The sequence below is a fragment of the Phoxinus phoxinus genome, assembly GCF_949152265.1.
Source record: "Phoxinus phoxinus genome assembly, chromosome: 24".
In the NCBI taxonomy this organism is placed as follows: domain Eukaryota; kingdom Metazoa; phylum Chordata; class Actinopteri; order Cypriniformes; family Leuciscidae; genus Phoxinus; species Phoxinus phoxinus.
Genome location: NC_136899.1, coordinates 20,043,439 through 20,069,934, shown reverse-complemented (window position 1 = coordinate 20,069,934; position 26,496 = coordinate 20,043,439). Strand labels below are relative to the sequence as shown.

General features: G+C 37.6%; 1 protein-coding gene across 2 annotated transcripts in view; it reads right to left on the bottom strand.

Annotated features, from left to right (window-relative positions):
• Positions 1-26,496, bottom strand: part of gpr158a (G protein-coupled receptor 158a) — a 108,898-nt gene that overhangs the window by 79,904 nt on the left and 2,498 nt on the right. For both annotated transcript variants that reach the window (XM_079601955.1, XM_079601956.1), the window contains exon 2: positions 11,531-11,636. In XM_079601955.1, coding sequence (XP_079458081.1) covers positions 11,531-11,636 — 106 coding nt within the window. The remainder of the gene's footprint in view (positions 1-11,530; positions 11,637-26,496) is intronic.

Here is a 26,496-nt window from a genome sequence, read left to right as displayed (position 1 = left end):
ATTACTCCGTGGTGTGGCTCTTTACTGCTGCAAGATTCATTTTCTGGGTCGGTCGTTCTGTTATGGTTGTGCAGGGAATAGGAGAGACGAGTATCTAATTGCAACAGTTTATTCAACAATTAGGTAGGAAGTGGACAATAAGATAATCCAAACAGGAAACAGGAAACACAAAAACACATGTAAAGACATCGACAGACAAAAAACTATATATATATATATATATATATATATATATATATATATATATATATATATTACAAGAGGCTAACAAGGGACAGGTGCGGGTAATGACATACTATGAAAAAACTAACAAGGGTAACTATGGTAACAAAGTAAAACAGGAACTAAACACAAGCAGTGAACAATGGGAACAATAGGAACTGAAAATATACGTCAAAATAAAAGTCCTTGAACCCAAAGCAGGGGAATTGTTACAGACAAAAATATATATTTATAATAGCTGCTGTTCTTTAGAACTTTCTGTACAAGAATCCTGAAAATCTTGTTTCCAACAAATATAGTAAACAGCACTACTATTTTCAACATTAATTTACCCGCCTCGAATAAGTGGTTGAAAGTCGACAAAAAGAGACTTATAGTTCATTACAATGTGAGATGTGCTTCAGATAAGCTGAAGAAAGTCAGGATTTGTCATGTGGAAGTTATTTGGCAGCAAATGCAGCAAGTAGTGTGGGAGTGCGTCCCACGGATGGGTAAAAGTGGATTGTGTGCCAGCCGAGTGATCAGTCACGCTCAAAACTCATGCTCTCCGTGTGAGCAGTGTGTGCCTGTGTCGGGCTGCACAGGGACTGACGCTCGCTCGTGTTTCCACTGATCGTCACCATAAGCTTTAGCACATGCTCTTCCAAATAAACTGAAACACAGTACGTCTGATTTCTATTGCTTTTTATCAGTTCTATATTGACATCACATTCTCAGTAGGATTTTATTTTTTAAGCCATTCAAGTCAATAAAGAAACTGCTTTAAAAGAAAAAGAACAAGAACAAGAAGAACTTTTTTGAATTGCGGAGTAAGAGCCCAGACCTGAATAAAATCTAAAACCAACTACCAAAAATAATACAAAATAATAATGAATTGACAAGAAGAAATTCCCCCAATAATTCGATTGATCTGGAGCTGTTTTGCAAGAAAGAGTGGGGGAAAAATAAAGATGTCTTATTCAAAAAGACTTACACTTCCAAAAACTTTTGTTAAAGTCGACATGAAACCGGAAGTTGCAATAGTCTTTTCTTCCCTGTTGTGATCTATATCCGAGTAAAATGGCTTCTAAAACCATAAAAAAGTAGGGTGGGACTTGATTTCGTCCATTGGGAATTGATTGGACCATTAGATGGTTGTGTTTGCTATTACTGTGATCTCATGTAAGTGACAGGTAGTTCCGCCCTCATGCAAGAGTTATTTAGATTTTATAATTTATTTTGAAAGATTACAAGGGCATATGGATAAAGAACAAACAAAAGATGTGCACAGATAAATCAGTTACAAGAAATATTGCAATTTTCCATTTCAAATTATTATAATTATATATTTTTTAATCGCTGTTTGGATTTAAATATGGCATGCTTAAAAGTCTATTATTGGATGATTTTTGCAGTGATTATGTTTCATGTTATATGTTTGGCAACAGTTCTTCTAACCCTAATGGAAATAACCTTAAAACATTAATCTCCATTAAAGAGGTGCATCAATTTTAGGTCAAGATCTTGTATGGACAATGCAAGAGTCCAGAACTCGATTGTCCAGGGAGCTTGATTGACAGGTGATCTGACCAATCATACTTCGCCATCCGCCATTTTGTCCGACAAAGCAGTCAGGAGAGTTAGTAGATTAACATGGGAGGATTTGAACTTGAAAAACTGTGGTTAAAACAACATTGCTTCTTACGTTCATTCATGTTTATTTGATGCTATAAATTAACTAGAAGGAAGAGATGATCAGTTCACGAACAGCTTTAACTGAGGCTCTACAGCGATCTGTGAGACACATGAAAGAGCCACAAAACGGTATTTTTTGTTAAAATTTCTTTTAAAAAATGACCAAATTTGAAAGGTGAGACTTTGTTTAATATCAAAAGTAACCTGGTCTGCCCTGTCTGAGAGCGCGTTGTCAGTGTGCTCTCTGCTCCACGATGTATTTTTCACTGGGTGAGAACATGGTGTGGTGTGAGAGCGGCGTAGCTTGTCGGACATAGCAACAGTAACTAAAGGGGGCGGGTCTTTGTGAAAGGTCAATTCTTCATGCTCCCTCCCATCCATTCTTTCACAATTTGAGCCTGATGAAACTTGACATTGTCATCCTGGAATTTGGCCACGATGTGTCTTCCTACATGGCTGTTTAAGAAATCAAAAGCTACAGTACACACTCCATCAATTAGGGTTAGAAGAACTTGCCATAAGAACATAATACTCACAGCAATAATGATACAAATCGCTTTGTAAACTCTTACGTATTTGCCTATTTAAAGATAAGCAGTGACTTTTTTTTGGTCAAGCATTGTAAAATGTACAGTAATACATCACTTGTTTGAGGATTTTTGGTAACTATTAGCATATACAATTTGTAACTGGCACTTTTTTTTTTTACTATTAATTTTTGGACTGCGGCCACATAAAATCACATCAAACCAAATCTACTTACAGCTCACGATCAGACTAATTCATTTACACAAGAGGAAACTGCTCCAAGCAGTCACCAAAAAAATTAGCACAGCTATTGAATGGTATTGCTGGCCTGGTGCCACACATCGTGATAGAATTGATTGTCATATATTGAGTGTTGCGGCAGTAGTTTTGCCATGACCAAATCAATGTGATTAATGAGTCTTTCCGCTTATGGCTCTGTGTCTATTGCAAGCATTCCCTCATGGGTGCTTTATAAATGAAGCTGTATACGCTATGCCACTGTCAGTAATTCTTTCATATCAGCATCCTATTAATTTACACAGTCTATAAATAGAGACATTATGACAGCATATTGAAAGAGGAGATCAGTTTATCATGAATGAACCAGGAGCTGGCATGATACTTTATGAACACTGCGACAGTCGGAACATGCCAAGGCAACTTGTGAAATTATTACTCTATCTATGGACACAAGTGGAAAAGAAACAACAAAGGGAAATCAGAAAGGAAAACAATCAAAAGTGCTTGCTTGGTAATCATCACAATATTTCTCACAGTGATTTGAACAACAACCTAAAACAAAGTATTAATCTTTGGCATGCAAGTCATTCTCTCCGTTTGTGCCACAGACATGGATTTCAGTTTTCACTAGCTGACAAAAAAATGGCAGGTTAGCAGAGATATTAAAGAGGCTATGATAGGTCAACAGTCATGCGCATTAGCTTGATCCAGCCAGAAAAATTACGTTTTCTCTGTCATGATTCGAACGTTTAGAAACTAAATTTATGAGACAGTTGTTGTCAGATTTAATTGGTGAATTAATTGGTGGCTACCATCACTTCCTCTAGAGCATCATCCACGAGACATGCCTACGTGTTGAAGTAGAACCTCTTCGTCAACTGGAGCTATTCTCGCAGAGAAGACCCCAGAAATTGCCCGATCAGTGTCATGCTTTCCTTCCTGCAAGAAGGGTTAGAGCGAAGGCTGTCTCCCTCCACCCTGAAGGTGTATGTTGCCACTATCTCCGCACATCACAACGCAGTCTAAGGTAAGTCTGTGGGAAAACACGACCTGGGGCCTCATGTACAAAGACTTGCGTTGAATTCATACTAAAACATTTCGTACGGACAAAGCTGTAAATCTGCGTACGCACAAAAAAACCCAGATGTATGAATCTCTGCGTACGAAGGATCCCACGCATATTCTCTTTGTACATCCCAATTAACGTAAAATTGAGTGCACATGCACGAGCACAACGCCCCACCCAGTCTCCTCCCTTAATTAAATAAATTTAAATATGGTAATGAGTCCACTTTGGCAAAAGAAAGCAGTAAGAAAATGGCTAAAGCAAACGGCAAGAAACGAAACTTTACAGAAAGTGAATTGGAGGTGCTACTATCGGAGGTAGAAACGAGAAAAAATATTTTATTTGGAACTTCGTCCTCCGGAATTAATAACAAAAGGAAAAAATATGAGTGGGAGAGTTTGGCTGATGCCGTCAATGCGGTGGGATCTGAAAGTCGCACTGTAAATGGCCAGAAAATCATTGTGGTCCCTAAAAACTCGTTCTCTTCGGATTCTGCCATTAGCAATGTCCTCTAATAAGGCCAAAGCTTCCATTGCCATAGATTAAGGGTTGTATCTATTTGCATGCTTTTATATGTTCTTAGGCTACTTAATTGCATAATTGATAAAATATTCCCATAAGGCTTGTGTGACAATATATGTCAATTGTTTTATAAATTGCAAATTAATAGCAATGCTTCCCACAGGTGGTGGAGCGATATGTAGCAGTGATGCGCGGGTCATTGTATAAACCGACGTTTTCAACTAACCCGCCCGCAACTCGGACCGCAAAAAAAAAAGAAAGAAAATATTGTACCCGACCCGCTCCCTTTTTTAAAGTAGGCCTAGCAAGTAAATGCTCATCGTAGCGTCATTGGGCCATAGACAAGGAACTAGGGGTGCACATTTTTCTGAATGCATGTATGATATAGCCTAGTGTTATGTAATAAAGGCTTGATTTATTCATTTATTTTGTTTAATTTTCTTAACAATTAAGATGCTGCATGTGTTTATCCAGTGCAGTCTAACCGAAGTGTGCGTCTCTCCCCCGACTTTCCCAACAAAAATCCCGCCCCCTCAGAAAATACATAAAACTGACATTACTGAGCTATATGCGTTTAAAGTAGCCTATTAAAATGGCACAATGGCATTGCTCAGTTCAACGTGTTGGGAAATCGGGCATTTTGTCCCGTGTCAGCTTTTATTCAAAAGTTAATAACGCGCTCAACATTCAAAAGGTAAATAAGGATTTCACACTTTCATCTCTGCCTGCAGACTGAGCTTGTGCGTCATCTTCGCACCAGTTATTCAGACAATAAAGTCTAGGCCTATGTATTTCATAGACAACAGTGTCTAGTAGGCCCATCTATATAAATTACAAAGGTTTAATTGGCATCTTTATTTCAAACGACCCGACCGACCGCGACCCGAATATCATTAAAAATATTTTTGGATGACTCGTAACCGCGGGTGACCGCAGGCACCCGCTCATTTTGGATCAACCCGCGCATCACTGACTTGTAGAACAATTCATTGTGTAATGTTTGCAACTTCACTTCATTGCCTGTAAGAGTCGCCAACGGACAAAAACAATGAGAAATGTACGTACGCCAGACATGAAATTGGCGTGGAGGAACGCACATTCTCGCGTTAATTTCACTGTTAGTACATCCGACCGTGAGAGTGAAAGCTGGCGTACGCAACGTTTTTGTGCGTACGCTGTGTTGATACATGAGGCCCCTGGTCATCAGGTTCCTGAGAGGAGCGAAGAGGCTGAATCTTCCTCGCCCTCCTCTCGTTCCCTCTTGGGACCTCTCAGTGGTTTTAACTGCCCTGCAGAGTGCTCCCTTTGAGCCTCTGCAATCAGTGGAGCTTAAGTTCCTGTCAATTAAGACAGCGCTCCTGGTTGCATTGGCCTCCATTAAGAGGGTAGGGGACTTGCAGGCATTTTCCCTTGACGAAGCGTGCCTGGAACTCGGGCCGGCCTATTCTCACGTGATCCTGAGACCCTGGCCTGGATATGTGGCCAAGGTTCCCACCACTCCCTTTCGAGACCAGGTGGTGAACCTGCAAGTGCTGCCCCTGGAGGAGGCAGATCCAGTACGCGCCCTCCGTGCTTACGTAGACAGAACGCAGTGTTTCAGGACCTCAGACCAGCTCTTTGTCTGTTATGGTGGGAAGCTGCAGGGAAAGGCTCTCTCCAAGCAAAGGTTGTCTCACTGAATAGTGGACAACATTGCTTTGGCATACCAGCAGCAAGGATGACCATGCCCCCATGGTGTGAAGGCCCACTCCACCCGGAGTGTGGCTTCCTCTTGGGCTCTAGCACTTGGCGCCTCGCTAACAGACATCTGCAGAGCTGCAGGCTGGGCGACACCAAGCATTGTTCGCGAGATTCTACAATCTCCGAGTGGAGCCAGAGCCAGTCCTCTAATGTACTCGCTTCAACCAGCCGGTACTAGGACCCGCTCAGGTGTCTTCGCTTGCTCGCCATTCCACTCCACGGACTGGATATGTGCGATATTTTCCTCGGGTGAGCCTCCCCGAGAAGCCCAGAGTTCCTCCAGCACTGTTGACGTCAATGCCAGAGTTATGCCGCCGGCAGCTTTCGCAATTGGCTAGGTTCCGCCATGTGCATGGTTCCCCCTCTGGGAGACCCCCACATGTGTATTTCCACTGTAAGCCTCTCTGAGCATGTGTCTTTAGTAGGAGTCCTTCGTCCGTGCTAGTCTCACGACAGGGAGATCAGACATACGCAGGGCACCGGAAGACAGCTGAGGTGGCGTGATTAGACTGGGAACCCCATTCGTCATCACTGACGTAACTCGTAGTGACAACAAAAGAGAACATCTTGGTTACATATGTAACCCTCGTTCTGCTGTACCGCTGGAAACGCCTGAGTTCAGTCTCGGCTCCTCAGCGAAGAAACATATCTGCATGTTGCCAGAGTACTTCCTTATATACCCATGAGGTAGGGTGAAGTTACGCTATGCAAATTCCACAGACACATGGCATTTCTTTGCCATTGGCTCGTTTCTAAATTCTCGAAGTTGATAGGCTTTCTAAGCGAAACCCCATTCGTCGTCACTGACGTAACGTCTCCGTTCCCCGAGTACGTAACCGAGACGATTTTCTTCCCACATGTGTCCTTTATACATTTGCAAACTTAATCTGTGCTTCTACTTTTAGAGCAGAATTGTATAAGGGAGAGTAGTTTCCTCATAAAAGTATATACTGTGAGGTTAGTAAAGAATATCAGGCCTGCAGAGACACAAGGTTATAAACGATGGCTCTCTTTAATGGCACTTCCTCTGAGCTTCTCTGTGCCTCGTTTCCTCATTAGTACCGCAGCCTATCGAAACCATACATCCCTGTCATACAGTGAGCACACACAAAAAAGAGCTCAACGGATATTTCATTTCACACTAAATCTTTTTTTCTTTAACATAACCTACAGAGAGACATAAATGGAAGAAAAAGTAATTACTCCACTGGTGGATGTATTTCTAAATATCAAACTTCAGAGGGGGTTCAAACGTGCAGGCTCATCTGTTAAGTTCAGTGCCTTAAAGTAGCAATAACAGCAGCGTATGATCAATGCAAAACCAGCAGGTGTGTGACTCACCAGGAAATGATCAATTCAAAGTGCCCCTGAAAATAGCATGGCTATTTCACCAATCTCCAAATAGAAAACGTGTGTTTCAGTCATGCATGTTTGTTGAGCACTTTCTGCTTTTCGACAGACTATTTATACCCTGCCGGATATTTGTCTGTCTTGTTTAATTTTGTCCTTATTCTATGACTGTACGGATATGCTGTTTACTCTTGTCTGGTTGAGTGTACAGCACAGAAAAAAACAAAAATGCCACAAGATTTTTCAAAGAAGATGTCTGTTTGTCCTTTTTTTCTTTTTTAACAACTGTTAAGAGGGGTCATGACATGAGAAATTAAATTTGCCTTGATCTTTTGACATATAAGAGGTCTTTGTACCATAAAAAAAAATCCTTTTAAAACGTCCTCCTCATTATAAACATTTATTTATTTATACATATATATTTAACGTCACATTTATTTAAATCAAGCTCAAAAAACAGTTTGTTTGGATATTGGAGTTGTGACGTCACAAAGGCAAATATAATTGCATATTCCTTCCTCCAGAGCAAGACATCAACCAATAGTTTTACATCATCAAAGGTCCCGCCCACTATCGTTCAGTCGCTTACTGGCTGAAGCCGCCTTTCCACTATCTCCGACAAACGGCAATCGAGAGACTGGAAGTATTCATTTTGAATAAGCGTAGAGTAGCGGTTGTTTCACGACCAATTTGAAAGTTCTGTGTGACTGCCGCTATAGGGGCCGAAATGCGATAATCGTATGTGAATGTCGAAGATAGTGGAAAGGGTGGTTTGAAACTCGAACCGAATGCGAGCGTTGCATCAAAAGAAAATAGAACCCATTATAATCACTGACGCTGTCCACACTGGATACAGTATACTGGTGCCCATTCACTTTACTCCACGCGATTGAGTCTACCAACTAGAGGACAAATGGAAGAGTAAATAGAAGCATAACGGGAAGTCTGTGTGAACTTATTGTTTTATCTTCATGTTTTATTTCAGAAAGCCGAGGCAGGTTTTTCAGTGAGGTCCTGACAAATCCTTGAAGTGGAAAAATTGAAGAGGTTGTTTGAAATTATGAGAGACCAGACGACTTTAGAGATATCAAGAAGAAAGAAAGAAAAAAACGTATGGATTTAAGACTAACCTGTGACCAATCTAAGATATGTAAAAGATTATAAATTACTCTAAATAACTGCATTCATTTAATGGAACCAATATCTATATATAGTGTCGTCAAAATTTTGTGTTGTGACTAATATTTCTGTAGTTCTTAAGTTTGGTCGTTGATAGGATATTCAGAAAGATTGCCAAATCGTTACATTCCTGTAGCTCACACAGTAAAATATGATGCTATATCAACACCAAAGTCAAAGTGAAATGTCTGATAATTGTAACATGTAAACATTGAGTTCTGAGTGTTTTTTGGGGGGCCATATTAGATGGTTGCCAAGGGGTTCTGTGAGGTTTCCAGAGTTTTGTTATGTGGTTGCTAGGATGTTCTAAGTGGTTGTTAGTGCATTGCTATGCAGTTGCAGTGATGGTTGCTAGGGCTAGGTGTTCTGATGTATTTTTAGCAATGCTATGTGATTGCTTGGGTGTTCTGTATGGTTGCTAAGGTGGATGCTGAGATGTTCGGAGTCTTTCCTTGGAGGTCTCTGGGTGGTTTCTGACTGGCTCAAGTCAAAAGAGGCAACCATCAGGTCTCTATATTTTCAAATATGTTTATGGGATGTTTCCACCCATTTCATCATCAACCAGACAAACAAATCTGATTTCTTAGAAGAGTAATAGCCTAGATATCCTTAATTAGCTACATGATTTAATTTATGTTATTATAATCTGAGGAGCACAAACACTACACATCAAAGCTTAATACTGAAGGTTAGAGTTTGTTCAGTTCACCAAGGCTATAATTAGCCATAAAAATAGTGATGCTTGTCTTACAGGATGTTTTAGCATGCAAAACCAGACCTTCAACCACAATGCCTAAATGCATATGCAGTATCGGATTACACATTCCGGAAGTCTTTGCTAATGATATTCTTGGTCTGATGAAGTAGGAAATCTCTGGTTTGGCGTAAACAGGATCACTGGCATGTGGGCTGTAGTTTCAGCGTCAGACATCCGAGACAATGAGAACGTATTACAGCTTTCTTGCATACATTGGGCCCTCTGATACAAAGCAGCTATATCACATTACAACAAAAGTCCTGATTGAAATGCAGTTTTGAGCTCTATTTATAGTCCGCATCACCGTCACCAGACCTGTGCTACGAGGGGAAGATGGAAGCTATTGTGACAGAGGTCACAATTCAATTGCATAAAGTGAAGATGCCGTGTCGCTATGTGCGGTACGCTCGACTGTGTCTCGCACGCGCACACTGTGCAGTGTCCATCAGGAGGCCGAGCACACAAAGAGCATTCTCAATTATTCAGTGCACCCTGTGCAATCTATTACATCACATCCATTATGAAGGAGCCAGACCTTAAAAATCTATTCTCTTTATAACTGCAATCCTCCAAGCATCAGGTTAACAGGATTAAGACACAGCTAAATCATTCACTGTTGATCCAGAAGGTCAAATATATATATAAAAAATGTCTTTTGTTATTCAAAATAACAGCAGGATGAACACCATGAATCAAGGGCTGAAACCAGAATTTGAGATGGCATGCCGCTGTGCAATGATGTGATTTTTTGACTGCCGTAAGAGGTCCTGGTGAGTTCAAATTGTTTTGTTCTGCAGCAAACCAGATATATTAAAGGAATAGTTCATCCAAAAAGAAATATTCTAACATCATTTATCCAAAGTTTTGAAACACTGCAAATAATGCCTAAAAGTAACAAGTCTGAATGTTTTAGGACAGGGATGTCCAATCCTGCTTCTAGAGGGCCACTGTCCTGCAGAGTTTAGCTCCAACTTGCCTCAACACACCTGCCTGGAAGTTTCTAGTATACATAGAAAGATCTTGATTAGCTGGTTCAGGTGTGTTTAATTGAGTTTGGAGATAAACTCTGCAGGACAGTGGCCCTCCAGGAGCAGGATTGACATCCCTGTTTTAGGAGATTATTAACAGCGACATGAGAGAACCAACGGCTTTTAGCATTAATTGCATTGACACACCATTATTATTGTTTTACTCTTTTGAGTTGTCTGTTATAAGCTATCTTTTATCATATACGAAGATTTGGAAGTTGTGTGGACTACTTGTACAGTACTTGCAATCATATGTTTTAATAATATAATATAATATAATATAAATTATAATATAATATAAAATATAATAAAATATAAAAAAATATTAAAAGGCTTAAGAACATCTTCACATGTAATTTCATAATTACTTCTATTGTCTTTGAAAAAATAAGTATATATATACACAGGCCTGTTCTCACGTAAATGCGTCTCTATAGCACGCAGTGTGTTTATCGTGCAATTTCTATGCGGAAATTAGTTTTTACGTGCATATGATACTTAGTTTTCACGTGCATTTGATATGCACTTCATTGCGTCTAATGCACACGCAACCCACATCACTAATTCTACCCAAACGTATAATACACACACACCCCACACCACTACTAAACCTACCCTAACCAACCCATATCCTATGCACGTAAAAATTTCCGCATATAGATTACACGATAAACACACTGCGTGCTATAGAGACGCATTTAGTGTGATCGGGTTGATATAATGATAATGGTGCAATTTATTACATTTAAAATAGTGAATATCAAATAACACACTACAGTTAAAATTATTACTTTTACAGTACATGTGCTTTATGTTAGTCTTCTTATGTAGTACTTCTTGAACGTTAAAGTTGCTTCTTTAAAAAAAAATTTAAAACACAATGTAAAATGTACTTTAAAGTAAAACCGTTTTACAAAGTGCACTTTGTGTTAAGAAAAAGTCATGAAAGTGTACTCTCTTTAAGCTTAAGTGGCCTTTTATGTCATTAATATTATATTGTCTATATTGTACTTTAAAGATTTGAAGCACACATCAAGTGCACATTTATTACAATCAAGTGGACTTTTTTTCAAAAGGACTGTGACATGAAATATTTATTTAATATCATATCATATACTCATATTGTCAAGCCTCTAAAAGGTTGGACTGGTCACCTGGAATGTTTCAAATAAGCAAAATCTTTGGAATTGTGTCACTGAAGCAAGAGCTTGAAGATGGACTCACCTCCATTGTGGTGAGGTTGCACCTGTGTGTTCCTGCAAACCATCCATCTGCAGAGCACTGATCAATATCCACATCCTGCAGGCTGACGTCCACACGTACAACACCCCTATATGATATTACAGAGCACAAGAGAGAAAGGCTAATTAGTCTATTGTTAGCCGTAAAGAAGCTGAGGGTTTATTTCAACATTTAAGTACAATATTAGCACTTTAATTATAGACTTCCTGCACACATGTAGAATTAATGCAACAATAACTATTCGGCTTTGAGCATAGACTACTAATCTGAAAAGTCATTGATTGACAACTATATCGAAACCATGAACTGTGTCTTTGTTCTAAAAGCTTTAACGGCCAATGCAGATTTGTGTATACATGGGCCAATTAAGACTTTGCTGTTTCTTAATTGACTTTTTTTACCTAGTAAACAACAAATCATCAATAAACTCATCAATACACTATTTATCACTGTAGTCTTCGTCTTCAGTCTACTGAGAAAAGTAAGCTTTTGTACTATCATCAGCACTCATAAAGTAAGAAAAGGGCTTCAAAATCTCCAGCCACATACAATGAATAACAGGCTCTCTCCATAGAGAACCATTAGAGGAGAATGATCTTGGTATTCTAATCCTGAACAAACAACCACTAAAGTACAATGAAATCAAAAGAGTGAATATTCCTATGGGCTAATGTAGAAGGCTTTTTAAGGCCCGTTGGCATATATATATCACCAGCAATGGACTTATTGAGTGCAGCCTGATAAAAGAGGCTTTCATGTTTATGGCTTCATCGTTTGGCTGAATGGAGCTTTGAGTTGAGAACTCAAAGAATGAAGTTGACTGACGTTGAATAATCTTTGATGGCATCTCTGTTCAGCATGTTTATTTTTATTTCTCTTCACAGCTGTCTGCACCAGCTTTCTCACATCTGCTGTCAACGTGCTGGAACATTTAGAACAGGATTGAGAGAAACCTCATTACAAAGCGCAGATGCCCATGCAATCTGAAATCCTCCTCACACCAACACAAATTCGGTTTGATTTTCGTATGCGTTTTGTCTGTTCAGATGGGCTGAATAAAAATTCAGCTCACTCCGCAACAGTAGGTGCCACCTAAATACGGGGGTATACAAGGGCAGCCGTGTGATTTCTTTTATAATGTTGTCTTGCTCAATCAGACAATGATGGGCCGAGTACCTGTAAATGGCCTCTGCCAACACGGCGGGCTATTTGCACTTGGTGTAATGCTGCCTTCACGTGCAATCAGAATTATCCTAAATATGAGTTTCCAAGTAAAAATTGGACATGAACGTCCTCTCAAGTCGTATTTACCACTGGGATGCTCTGGAACAAATTTGATACCCAATTTCCCGAGATGGGTAGGCCACAAACTTTAAACACGGCGGAGGTGAGAACGATTGCTGTTGTGACTGGTATTCTTTATTAGATTTTTCCTTAACAGCTTCATCGCCCTGTCTTGTCGTTAAAGTTGTACATATTTAGAAATATTTAGAATAAAAATTTAGAAATCCCTCCGCTAATACGACGCGAGGTCGTGCCTACTTGGACGGGGCGTTCTGTCACGATTATCTGGACTTATTCATCTTTAGTTTCACTTTACTGGACTTTCAGTTAGTTTTCATTCATCACATGCGTTCCTTTGTTTAATTTTCCTGCCACTTATCAGTAACCATGGACCCTAATCATCATCACCCTCCTCATCATTCAGTTCAATACCATCATGTATTCAAGTTCTTTCCTGTGCACCCTCAGATGTCAGTCGATGTTTGCGTGTTGTGTGTGTTAACCTTTGTTTCATGCACGCTCTGTTACACTTTCTGTCAGTTCCTGATTTTATTGTATTAAAATCACTTCGTATTGGATTTTTTTGTACCTTCGTCTTCATTCTCATCTTGTGACGGGTGTCCTCCATTATTCCTGTTCTTTCCGACAACAAAGCACTTGAATGCAATGTTCTCATAATTACGACTTTAGTGGGAAGTATAAAGTTTACTAAGTTTGATACAATTAAAATAGTTACTAATTTGGATTCTGTTAGATCATTATACCCTGACAAAGAAGCTTCACATTACTGAAAAAAATTATACATTTTATTATGCTGCTTAAAATTATATTAATTTAAGATAAATTGCAGTATAACAAATCTTGGGTCTGGATCTGGACCGCACTCTGTTAATTGATGATCTCTAGATAAGGTTGTCAGTATTTGGAACTGGGCCAAGGGGAAGGTATCACGTTTGTTAATCAGGAAAAGAAGACGTGTCATGGGTCATTATTATACTTACATTACTTTTAGTTTAACAAACAGTGTCTTTCAGGAGGAAGAGAGTAACAGCAGTCCTGATGCTATACAGTAAATAACATCATCACACATGCTTGTGCTGTGGAGCTTCATAACACAAAAAGCCAGAGGAGAGTGAAAATCAGCATCCTTGCATCCACTGGACACCAGCTTCTGCCTATGTATGCGCCGCATTAAAGCCATTAAATAATAGCTATTTGTCAATTAGTGTGGGTGAAATATACTTAAAGCACTCAGAAATACTTGAAGTAAATGTATCATTGCAAAAGTTTTGGAAGAAAACATTTGCACTTTTCTTCACTTTTCTTATCTACTGCAGGTAAAAAAAATCATTATAAGATTTACTGTCGTGAACGCTGGTCCTGGAGGCATGCAAATATTTATCAGAAAACACTGAGGAGATGGACTGCCTGAGGTAACGGAGATCTGTCTGTTTCTCTGCGACTGTATCCGTTTCCTGTATTTTTCTCTTTCTTCCTCTCAGACAGACACAGAAAGTGCCGTCATGGAATAGTCTCTGCTCTCCTTAATTGAAGCCTTGGCCAAGCAAGTGTGCTAATTTTAGCGGCCGTGTTCAAACGCCACATCCTTCATCCAAGGTCAAACAGAACCTATGGGCTGCGTATTGTTAATTGTATTAATTGTATTATTAACTCATAAGATAGAAAGTGGATTGGTAACAGTGCCATCGTTTTGTCTTGATGATGAAAAGCCTGATGATAATTGTGATTAGTATAAATTGACTGTAATTACTCTGCCAGACTGTGTGAGATTAGCTTGTATTTTAGTCTTCCCTGAGATTGAAATGAGATCTGGAGAAGCTGACAAGAGCTGTTGAAATTGTTTTGCATCTTAATTGACGATGTTTAACCAAGACATCTAAATTTAGTCTCTGCTACTATATGCATTATCTGTACATGATTGTCAAAATCTTGTCTGACTCTCGACTAATACATTATAGAGTAAGAAGAAGTAAATACATAGGAGAATGTTGGGATGACTGTTTTTTTTTTTTATCGTCACTTTATGTGAAATGAGTACAAATGCATTTTAATTATATGATTGCAAATTGTTTAATATACAATATTTATTATGATTTAAAATGTTAATTTTATTCAATATATACACTCTAAAAAATGCTGGGTTGTTCCAACCCAATTTTGGGTAAAATATGGACAAACCCAAACGTTGGGTTAAAACTGTAATTGAAAAATGTAACCCAATGGCTGGGTTTGTCCATATTTTACCCAAAATTGGGCTGAAACAACCCAGCATTTTTTAGAGTGTATATATTTGCTATTTTGGCAACCCTGCCATTTTGGATGTGACTAAATGGTTTGAAACCATGATTTGTGATTATTTTCTAGCAATAAGCATCACATTAACATCACGTAAATAAAAAAAATATACACATATTCGTGAATTGGTTGGTTGCAAGTAACACGTGTGCGAATGTAACCAAAATTAAGCTTTTTCTCAGTAGAGACCAGCAAGTTTGGGACCAGAATTTGAAGAAAAAAAAGGTTTATCTTTGTCAGGGTTAAATGGGATATTTTGATACAATTAAAAGCATGTGTTTTGTGCCTTTATTTATATAATGGGACACCAATTTTAACCTATATTTGTGGAAAGTGCCTTTTCATAATAATATAATAATAATAATACAAAATACTGTATGTTATACAAGACACAATTCCATTGTTTCTCCTTCAAAAATTCACATTTATTTAAATGTGTTACTTCTTTCTAATTGTTTGTTAAAAAATGTCCAACTCTTTTTTACTCAATTTTTTTGTCCTCAGCATCAGCATCGTTATCTTTGTTCTTGGTAGGGGAGGGCGATATGATATAGACACTATTAACCGGTAGAAATGTGCCAACCGGTAGAGATTTTAGACCATTGTCTCTATCGCGGTTACATATGGAAGCTTGTTTCTGCCGTGGAATAAAACAATTGAATAGATGATTGTGACTTTTTATCTCTCAATTCTGACTTTTTTCTCACAGTTTCGAGTTTACATCGAGTTTATATATATCTTAAATCTGAGATAAAAATTCAGAAATAGACTTTAATGTTATAAAATTAACTGACTTTTCAGTTTTCACACAATCATACAATTCTGACTTGCGAGAAAAATTGTCAGAATTGTGAGATAAAAAGTCACAATTGCCTTTTTTTAATTCAGTGACAGAAACGAGCTTAGTTACGTTCGCGTGACGTGCTCACAAAAGCTTATCTTTTGCAGGCATTTTTAAGCATCGCAGTTTATAAATTGTACTGCCACCTGTACTGTAATTTTTGCCACCTAATTGGCCTTGAACGGTTATACACATACTTATGTTTCAAAATGTCCGTCTTTGCAAGTATCCTTGTAAACACAGTCATTTATGTCTTAAAGGGCCCCTATTATGGATTTTTGAAAATGACCTTTCATGTAATGTGTAACATAGCTCTAAGTGAATGAAAACATCCTGCAAAGTTTTAAATCTGAAAGTGCACCGTATATAAAGTTATTGTCTTTCAGAAGTAAGAGTCGACTCTGACTCTGAGTCAATGAAATGAATTGTTTTTCAAACGAGTCATAAGCCTTTTCATTGTGACGTCAAGAAGAAACATTAGCATATTGTCCGTCCACTTATTGCGCGCACAGACACCAGGGAAACTTAAACCTCAAACACTACAGCGGATTCCTGTGGATGGTCAGCATCATGTCGAGGAGACGCTGTGCTCTACAATGTGACGGTAAAGACATTTATTTTCATTGCCCAAGGACAAGCATGTGAAGAACCTGTGGTTAAAATGTATCTTTACCATGATACTACAGCAGTATAATCCTAAACTTTTCCTGTTACCTTTATTTTACTGACGACTGCTTCTCAAATATCGGCGTTCAATGCAGGATTCGCAAACCTCTTTGCTCTTGAAAGACGGTGTTCAAAATACTAGTTTTAAGTTTTACATTGTGTAGGTCTCCTGCTAACTGGCTAACTCATGTTATCACTGTCTTACTGAAATACTTCTGCTGATCAGCTGTGGACCACTATTACATAAAACTCTGTCTATTAATGCAGATTGTCTGTCGTTCTCACTACTTTGAGGAAAGATTAAGCATAGAGCAAGATTTGTTTTACCAATGTTTATGTTACATCAGTCATTCACGCTAGAGCTCGGCTAATGTATACATTGCGTACATGCACTGTTATTGATACAGTTTCCACGTGTTCATCGCAATATATTAGAAACATACTCTGTAAATAAATTAGTACAAGTAAAATAATCGGTTGATGGACAAAATACTAGTTATGGACATAACTAGTAGCCTAGTTCTTCTAGTGTTTCATCATCGGACTCGCGCTCGGATTGATATGGTAAAATCGACGTCATTGTTCGTTACTGTGTTTAGTTTACGGTGTAGGACGCCTCAGGACATGTAGAGCTGTAGGTGTTATGGCAATGGGATTTTTTCGGTAAACCAATCACAACAGACTGAGCCGTCTGGCCAATCAGAGTAGCTCAGCTCGTGGAAAGGAGGGATTTAGAGAGATTGATTCATTTGGCGAGTCGTTTGAGAATCATTGAAAATGTGGTGATGTGCAAATGTATATTATGAGAAAATGAAACAGTTTTTTGACCTTTGATGCATGTAAACCTGTTGTAGGAGACTCCAAAACAACATTAGGAAACTTTAAAATATCATAATAGGGGTCCTTTAACTAAACATAAACAGTTGAGAAAGAAAATGCATGTGAATCAGAATATTGGATCAGTGTATTTGGTCTTAAAGTGACGGCAGCCTAATACCTGCTGTGTCATTAATGTTAATCAAACAACAAACATCTCTCACTGCTCTTGACTGAATCACTTTTGTAACTTTAATAAGAATAACTGTATATTTAATTTACACAGTGAAGACTATAAAGTGTATTTTATACATTTGATTACTTTATACAATTTGTGCTGTATTTCTTATTTCTAGTGCTTGAAGTTTTTCAAATATGTCTTTTTCATTTGTGTTCTTTGTTCTATTATAGTTTGTTTTCCTATATGCTTGTAATTAGTTTATTTGCTCTTGTTTTATCACGGTTTACTCATTTTCAGTAAGCCTGAGATTATTATTATATTTTTAGTTATATAGTATTCGTTTTTTTTGTGATATTGAAAATGGTGACAAGAATTTTAATGGTATCTAGCATTTTGATTTCATAAAAACCTTATTTAAAGCAAAAGTAACTTCATTGTTATTTATATAGTTATCATGAAATTTCTCATATCGTGATTTTGCTCATATGGCCCACCCCCTGTTGGTGGTAAATGTTAGTCAAAAGATCTGTGCAATGCGATTGCATTGAGTGATTACCATTGTGATGCCTGTCATAATAACAGTGACATCAGCGGTGATGCAGGGCTGTTAATTCAAGCTCTGTTCTGAGGACTATTTTAGGCCCCGTTTAAACAGAGAGAACAGAAAAGTGACAATGTTGCATTCCATTTAAAACATTCAGATGTTCGATATTCCTACTTAATATCTCCTACTTCTGCACGTTCCATTGCTTGATACTTTAAAAAAAATGCAAAACGTGTCACCAGCCATGTTTAACTTAAATCTCAAACAGCCAGCCCTTGTGAAAAAAGTAGCCTACACTTTAGCATTCTTTTAAAAAGAGTATTTATTATGGAAATAGTATATTTTAAAAGAATATTCTTAAGTGTGAACTGTTAAGTGTGTCCCCGGTTTGAATTGCAATTAAATGAAGATGTAGTTTAAATGTATATTAAATGCAAATAGCTACTTTAGTTTTTTTTTTTTTTTTTACCCACTTTTTCTTTGAAAAATGGTTTGTGTACTGCCAAATGTAATGACATTTATGGTAAACTAAAATATACTTTAATGTCAATTCTACTGAAACTTGTATGTATTTAAATATATTTGTAATTACAGTAACACTGTACAATAAATTTTAATTTTTTAAGATTAGTTAACCAAATTTGGTAACATGAACTAACAATACTTCTACACATTTATTATTATATGTAAATATCAGCATTTACTAAACTAATACAATTCTAAGATCAAACGTTAATAGTTAATGCACAGTGAAGTAAACTAACATTTTAATTAACATGTTTAATAAATTGTTTATTTCTTATCATTATTTCGCATTAGCTAACTAATGTTAACAAATTATAACTATTGTAAGGTGTTACTGTAATTACACATTCATAATAATAAAATTACAATTTAGTAAACGTGTAATCACTTTAAAAGGAATATTGAATAACACACTACAGTTCAAATTAAAATCAAGTGCTTTACGTGTGCTTCAGAATGTCAACACATAAAAATAAGAGTACTTCAGAGCACGTCAAAGATTATGAAAACAAGTTTTAAATGTTCGTTCAAGAAAAAACATTCATTTGACATTATTACAAAGTGCACATTTTAAAAAAGAATCAAGAGATGGGAAACATGACACTTAATATTCAACAATATTATTGATCTGACTGTAGTGAAGCTGTTGTATGAGAACTGAACTGAGCTGTATGATTACATCTTTTTTGTTCTTTTTTTTTTTTGCAGAACTGCTTTATAGATAAAATGAACTAAGTTAATAATTGATGATCTTTACACTGGAACTGAATCAACACTGAACTGACTTCAGCTGAACAACAGCCGACATGCACCATTATCATGTTTATCAATATCAAGCTGCTTTGAAACAATCTGTAGGGCTGTAAACGATTAATCGAATCCAAAATAAAAGTTTGTGTTTACATAATATATGTGTGTGTGTATTGTGTATCATTATTTTGTATATATATATAAATACACACACATGCATGTATATATTTGAGAAATATTTGCATTTATATACTGCATATATATTTTTATATGATTTATATTATATCATAAATAAAATAATAAATACACACACATATATTATGTAAACAAACTTTTGTGTTTACACAAAATGTATAATATATGCATATACTGCATATATATATAAATATACTGCATATATACTGCATATATATTTTTATATGATTTATATTATATATAAATATAACTATTTTATAAATAACAATTTTTTTTTAAATATACAGTATGTATGCATGTGTGTGTATTTATATATACAAAATAATTATACACAGTACACACACATATATTATGTTAACACAAACTTTTATTTTGGATTCGATTAATCACGATTAATCGTTTACAGCCCTTGTATAAAGCGCTATATAAAGAAAGGTGACTTATTATTCACAAAGCTATCCCTGACAGCAACATGTGTCGGCCAAGATCCGGCCCACATCTGATACACATGTTGCTGTCTGGGATGTGATATAACACATTTCCTAAATGAGTGTGTTATTTTATCTTTACGGAAGTTGTCAGCCTTATATATCATGAAATACCGCGGATGAAAACCTGAAGCAAATCACATAAATTAGCTTGTAAAGGAACAAAGGCTGAAGAGACAGTGTTTGTTGATGGGGATGGGTAATGGCGATGGGGTAAGGGGTGGTGCAGACCGAAATGTGAGGGCACAAAGAGATGCCGTCACTGCGCTCGCTGACATTAAAGATGGCTGGGCTGTCTGCTTTGATAACTGCCGACAGTACTCGATGGAATGACCCCGGTGTCACAGAGGAGACCACATCATCCAACTGAGGCCTTGAGTCACATTAGCAAAAACTCGTCCTGTCAACCTAATGCATTTCTCTCACATTTCCCTCATTTTGTTTCCTTAAAATAGAAGCACAACATTGCATTGGGATCATACTTAAACATAATGCTTCAGTGCACTTGATTTATTAAGAGGATGCTTTTAAGGCCGTCTGCCATTCAATAGACATGTGCCTTGAAGCTAGCTGAGGTTCTGTCGCCGCCTGAACAAATACTAAAAATTACTCTACGCTTCATCCATCCATATTTCATGAAGTCCAAGGCAGTATGACAGTTTGCTCTTTAGAGAGGATGTATAGCAGTCTCCTGTTTCATTGTGCAGGTTTTGTTGGCTAATTGAATTTTATCTAACTGTCTTCCTTTCTTTTTGGACTACATTAGCATAACAGCGCTCGTGGCGAGATCTAGCTTCGCGCTGGATGAAAAGAGGTGACATCCGTCTCCATGCGTATTCTTTTTAATGAGCTCCCCCCCTTTTATTATACCAAACTGAAATTCAATTCAAATAGAGCAGAACAGCAAGAAACCATGTTCTCTCTAATTTCAGCTAACAAAGGAAATGGATGGATTTCTCCCAAAGGGCTGAATTTGTTCAGACAAGAGGTCAGAAAGGACATCACTATTGATAGTAGCCATTTCCAATGCATTCATGTTCGCTATGTTCTGAATGGAAAACTTGAATAGCGCTGAATGACTACTGCACAACATACTGCATATCTCAGAATGTGACTTATGTGATTAAGTCCCCCTGTGGTGAAAATCAAGCTTTTAATGTTGTTTATATGTCTATGTGGCTTTTTAATATGCTTTAAGACAAACCATGTGCAAATTCACAAGTCAACACCATTGCGGAGTATTTTCTCCTTAAAACTGCAGTGAAAGACCAAAGACTGTCTCTAAAACGCGGGTTGAAATCGCTGGTCACAAACTACCTTGTAACCAATCAGGGGTGCGTTTCCCGAAATCACCGTTAGCCAACTATGGTCGCAAGTTCCGTCGTTATCCGCATAGTTCAACGATTTGGTGTTTCCCGAAACCATCGTTCCAACGAACGTTCGCAAACAGCATCGCAAACTTGTGTGGTTGCAACGACAGCTCTGGAGCTGTGGTTAGAAGCATAGTTCCTAGTTTACATGAGATGTAGACTGAATAAATCCTTATCTTTAGCAAAATAAGCAAGCTGACATTCAGTACAACCCGTGTTATTTATTTAGAATACATACAAATGTAATTTACGTCTTTTAGTTTGTCAAGAGATTTAAAACACCGTTTTTGAAGACTACGCATGTGCAAACGTGCTCAACTATGTAAGAACGAGCCAAATATTGAGTCTGGTAATAAAGCAAAATAACTGAGAAAAATTAGAAATGGTCTTCAGATGCCATGTCTGTAATTTATATGACAAAATGTAGTGCTAATTCGATCTCAAACAGATTAATTAAAATAATTTATTAGTCCACCACGTGCGAGACGTCATAAACCAACGTGGTTGAACGATACTTTGCGACATACGGTTTCAGGAAACAGTCGTGACGAGCTAGTTGATTTCTCCAACGATGCATCGTACTATGGTAGTTAAGCAGTGAGCTATATAGTTGTACGGGAAACGCACCCCAGGTCAATGTGTGATCGTCAACTGGTAGTGGATCTCTGAGATTGTGTGAGTGAGTGGAGGCGGGAATAATTTGCATATTCATAGAACTGCAAGGCTGGGGTGTCGAGTTACATTCAAGCTATTTTAAAGATACAATATGTATTGTTTTTCGCCGCTAGGGGTCGCTGACCTCTTACAATAACAAAGGCGTAGGTTGATGATGCAAAATTGATAACGCAAAACCTGCGGAATTATAGAACTTGTCGTCAAGCCGATGGATCTAATAATGTTTATGGATGAGTGAACACATTGATGTTTTCATCATGACTGTGGTATGAAGCAGGGCGCGATTGCTAACAAGAGACGCATCAGCGCCACACGTGAGTCCCGCGAACAGGTGTTGTGCCGAATTTCGACCCCCGCCAAATTATTACCCCCCTAGCATAGGTTTAGGATTGGTTGTGGGGGAGGGGTTGGGATTAGGGGTGGGGTTAGGATTAGGCAATCAGGTACTGACTTCAACGAGGGGGGTAATCATTTGGCAGGGGGTCGAAATTCGGCACAACAGGTGTTCGCGGGACTCACGTGTGGCGCTGATGCGTCTCTTGTTAGCAATCGCGCCCTGCTTCATACCACAGTCATGATGAAAACATCAATGTGTTCACTCATCCATAAAAATTATTAGATCCATCAGCTTGACGACAAGTTCTATAATTCCGCAGGTTTTGCGTTATCAATTTTGCATCATCAACCTACGCCTTTGTTATTGTAAGAGGTCAGCGACCCCTAGCGGCGAAAAACAATACATATTGTATCTTTAAAATAGCTTGAATGTAACTCGACCCCCCTGCCTTGCAGTTCTATGAATATGCAAATTATTCCCGCGGATAAAGGAATTTAATTCTACCGAACTAACGTTACCCGCATGGGCTGAATTACTACTCGCACAGGTCAGTTTATTTGACGAATTAAAACTTGTGAGGAAACGCAGCGCTGTTTCACTTGGTCTGCACTATCAACTGCATTTGTGTGTCTTGAAAGTTATAATGTTATTCTATGAGACTAGCAGTAAGCTAGATAAACATTAGAATAACACACAGATCATATATTCTAACATCTCGTTGAACTAAATAACATTGACTACATTAACTACATTAACTCACCTGTCTAATAAAGTAATGTTACATGTAAGAGCAGCGTCTCTGTCAAGTCGAAGTTTGTCACGGATGGAGCTCTCGGCGTCTCGAAAACGCCACGCTGATATTGATCCTCGTTTTAGTTCTCCTTTTTCCCGAAGTCTGCTTGCCATGGTCCATAATGTTAAATAAAATGAGCGAAACCATATCAGCGTGCAGCTAGACGTTACGCACTACCATCGACAGTATGCGCACTACGCAGTTGTCCACGTCTGACGAAATTTAAGTCCACGAAAATTAAAATTGGATTATTTAAAATTGGAATTTTTCTGAAATTAAAAATCTTTGGGAACTTTTGGGATATTGTAAGTACAAAACTGTAGGAAATATAAGTGATTTTTGGATATTTTATTACAAAATTCTACCCAGTAGGTTACCCATATTGCATTTTTTTCAAGGAAAAAAATAATGTTTTTATTCAACAGGGACGCATTTAACTGATTCGACAGTCAAGATATTTCTAATGTCACAAAAGATTTATGTTTCAAATAAATGCTGTTCTTTTGAACTTTCATCATAGAATCCTAAAAAAAGAAATGCGTCTCAGTTTCCAATAAAATATTAAGATTAAAAAAAGATTGAACATTGATAACCATAAGAAATAAATTACATTTTAAAATAAATTTAACCAGAAAACAGATATTTTAAAATGTAATAAATTGCGATAATATTACTGTTGTTACTGTATTCTCAATTAAATAAATGCAGCCTTGGTGAGCATGAGACTTCTTTCAAAAACATTTAAAAATGTAAATTATTTAAAAATGGTGACCCCTGGTGTATATTACATTTAATGTGATAATATTAAAAAAAATTATATAGTAAAATTTAACAAAATGTTCATATGAACATTTTGATCAAATAATGAGTAAAAATAATAACACATAATACACACACACACACACACACACACACACAAAAACTACGTATTCACAACAACTGCAAAATGTCATTCTAATGCCAATTCAAATGCCTGAGTGTTATTGAGTCCTCTGTAATGACAAGTATGAACATGATGTTATAGAATAGGCACTGGCTCTTTAAGACTACCATGTCAGTAGTAATTGGCCTATTCCAACGTCAGCCTCCCTTGGGCTCTTGGCAGGGGCTTGTAGGGCAGAGGACCTACAGCCCATGTGGGTTATAATAGGACATTGTGGATCTGTGTGTCCCCAGAGACCTCTGGCAGACCGGACAGCCTTAATAGAGTTCACTTTTCTCTCCAGCCAACCCTTACTCACACTTGACAAAGGAGAAAGGACCTAGAAGAAGAGATACTTTAATACTAAAATACAATGAAAGCACACTAAATAGCCAAATGTATGTGAGCGCTCTGTTCTAATGAACATGTTTGACTTTTAAACTAATTATGTGGAGACAAATCTTTGTTACGCTATACACTGAGATTCTGGAGGATTGTGAGGTTCTGACTTTGTTGTAACAATTTGGGGACAGTTAAAATCAAATGGGACACTTTAGGGTAAAATCATTAAATAAATGCCCAGCTACATAAAACGGCAGCATCTGTGAGAGAATAGCACAGCCTTCAATATACTGACAATCATTGTTGCTCATTTTGAGCTAAGAGAAAAATTTATTTTCATCTTCAAGAATCTAGAATGATCTGCCACTGCTATTCATTGTGTCATGAACCCTTCACATGTGATAATCAGACACAGACCCTTTAACTAACCTTGCTTTGTCATGAATTGTTATTTTTTAAAAGATGGATAATTTTTTTTTGTGGCGGGGGAGGGGTCGCACTATGATTTCAGCTTGGCAGACAAAGGTTTTTTAAATATTGACAAAAAGTTACATTTAAATATTTTCCCCTAAGAAATTAATAATAATGCCAAACTACTTCCTTTTGTTATTTCATTCTTTAAATTAGCCTTTTTTTTTATTTGTAATGATATCAGGACAGTTTTGTTTTACTTTATGCACCTAAAATATATCAAAATAAAATGTATTTCAGAACTTAAAAACATGCTCATGTTAAAAGATCTGTATTCAAGTAACTGTGAAATATTTTAATGCAAATTTTTAAATACATTGACAAAGTGGGGAGAAAGAAAAAAGGAATTGGTTATCACGTTATTGATTCTTGCGGTAAGCAACCACCCAGAACCCCAACATTAGCAACATGCTAAAAACATTCAGACCTCTTTAGAAACATCTTAGCAACACCCTGGCAACCAGCCACAACAACTTGGCATTGTGGCGATGAGCACAGCTTTCATATTTTATCAACAACAAAAAAACACAGAATATATTTACCGTTCATCACATGTGTGATCTACATGTCCATTACCTCAAGCTATACACCAGATAATGGAACTTGTCAAAGTGAAGAAAGACTCACCAAGATGCAATTAACTTTTCACCTGATGCCCTGCAAGTCTCACTTCATAAATATCAAGAAGTCTGCCATGATACAAAGTCAAGTCTAAAATTCCGACACACGACGTTAATCTAAAAATGTCTCAAATGTGTGAAAGGTGCCTCTAGTTGCTGTAGTACATCTTTCATTATTTATTCATTATCGTATTGACTGAAAGGCATCCTGAGAGAGAAGGCTTGAGACGCTGCATTGGAGAACACCCCTTCGCCTCTCCATTGCCCCTTTCAAATATGTTTAGGTGGCAAAAAGCGGGCCTAAAGACAACAGGATGGATCTACCTTAATGTCATGGCCAGCAAGTGTTTCGGAATTCATTACCCAGGGGATACGAGTCATCATAAGACGAAGCCCTGGCCAAATATCGACCTGCGCAGAGAGGTTACAAATTACAGCATAACTACTGAACAAACCCAGAGAGACACTGGCTTCCGCTGGCTTTCCTCATTTAGACGATAGACTGGAGAATTGGAAGATGGCAGATGTAACTGCTAACACCATTTTGCTACAAATTGAGCTTGGTTCCTGAACTGATACATACTATGCAGCAAAACACATTGAAATCCTGAATGATTCACCTGAAAAAAAGCTAGCATTCATATTAAAGGACCAGCTTGTAAACCAGCTTGTAAAGAACAATTCCGGCTGTAAAACCAGAGTCCATGTGGGATTAATTAGTAAACAGGAAAACAGCTCTATTCCTGAGCTCCGGTGTTACCGGCGCCCCTTAACACATCTTTGAACAGAGCCGAGGATCCTTGTACACAACA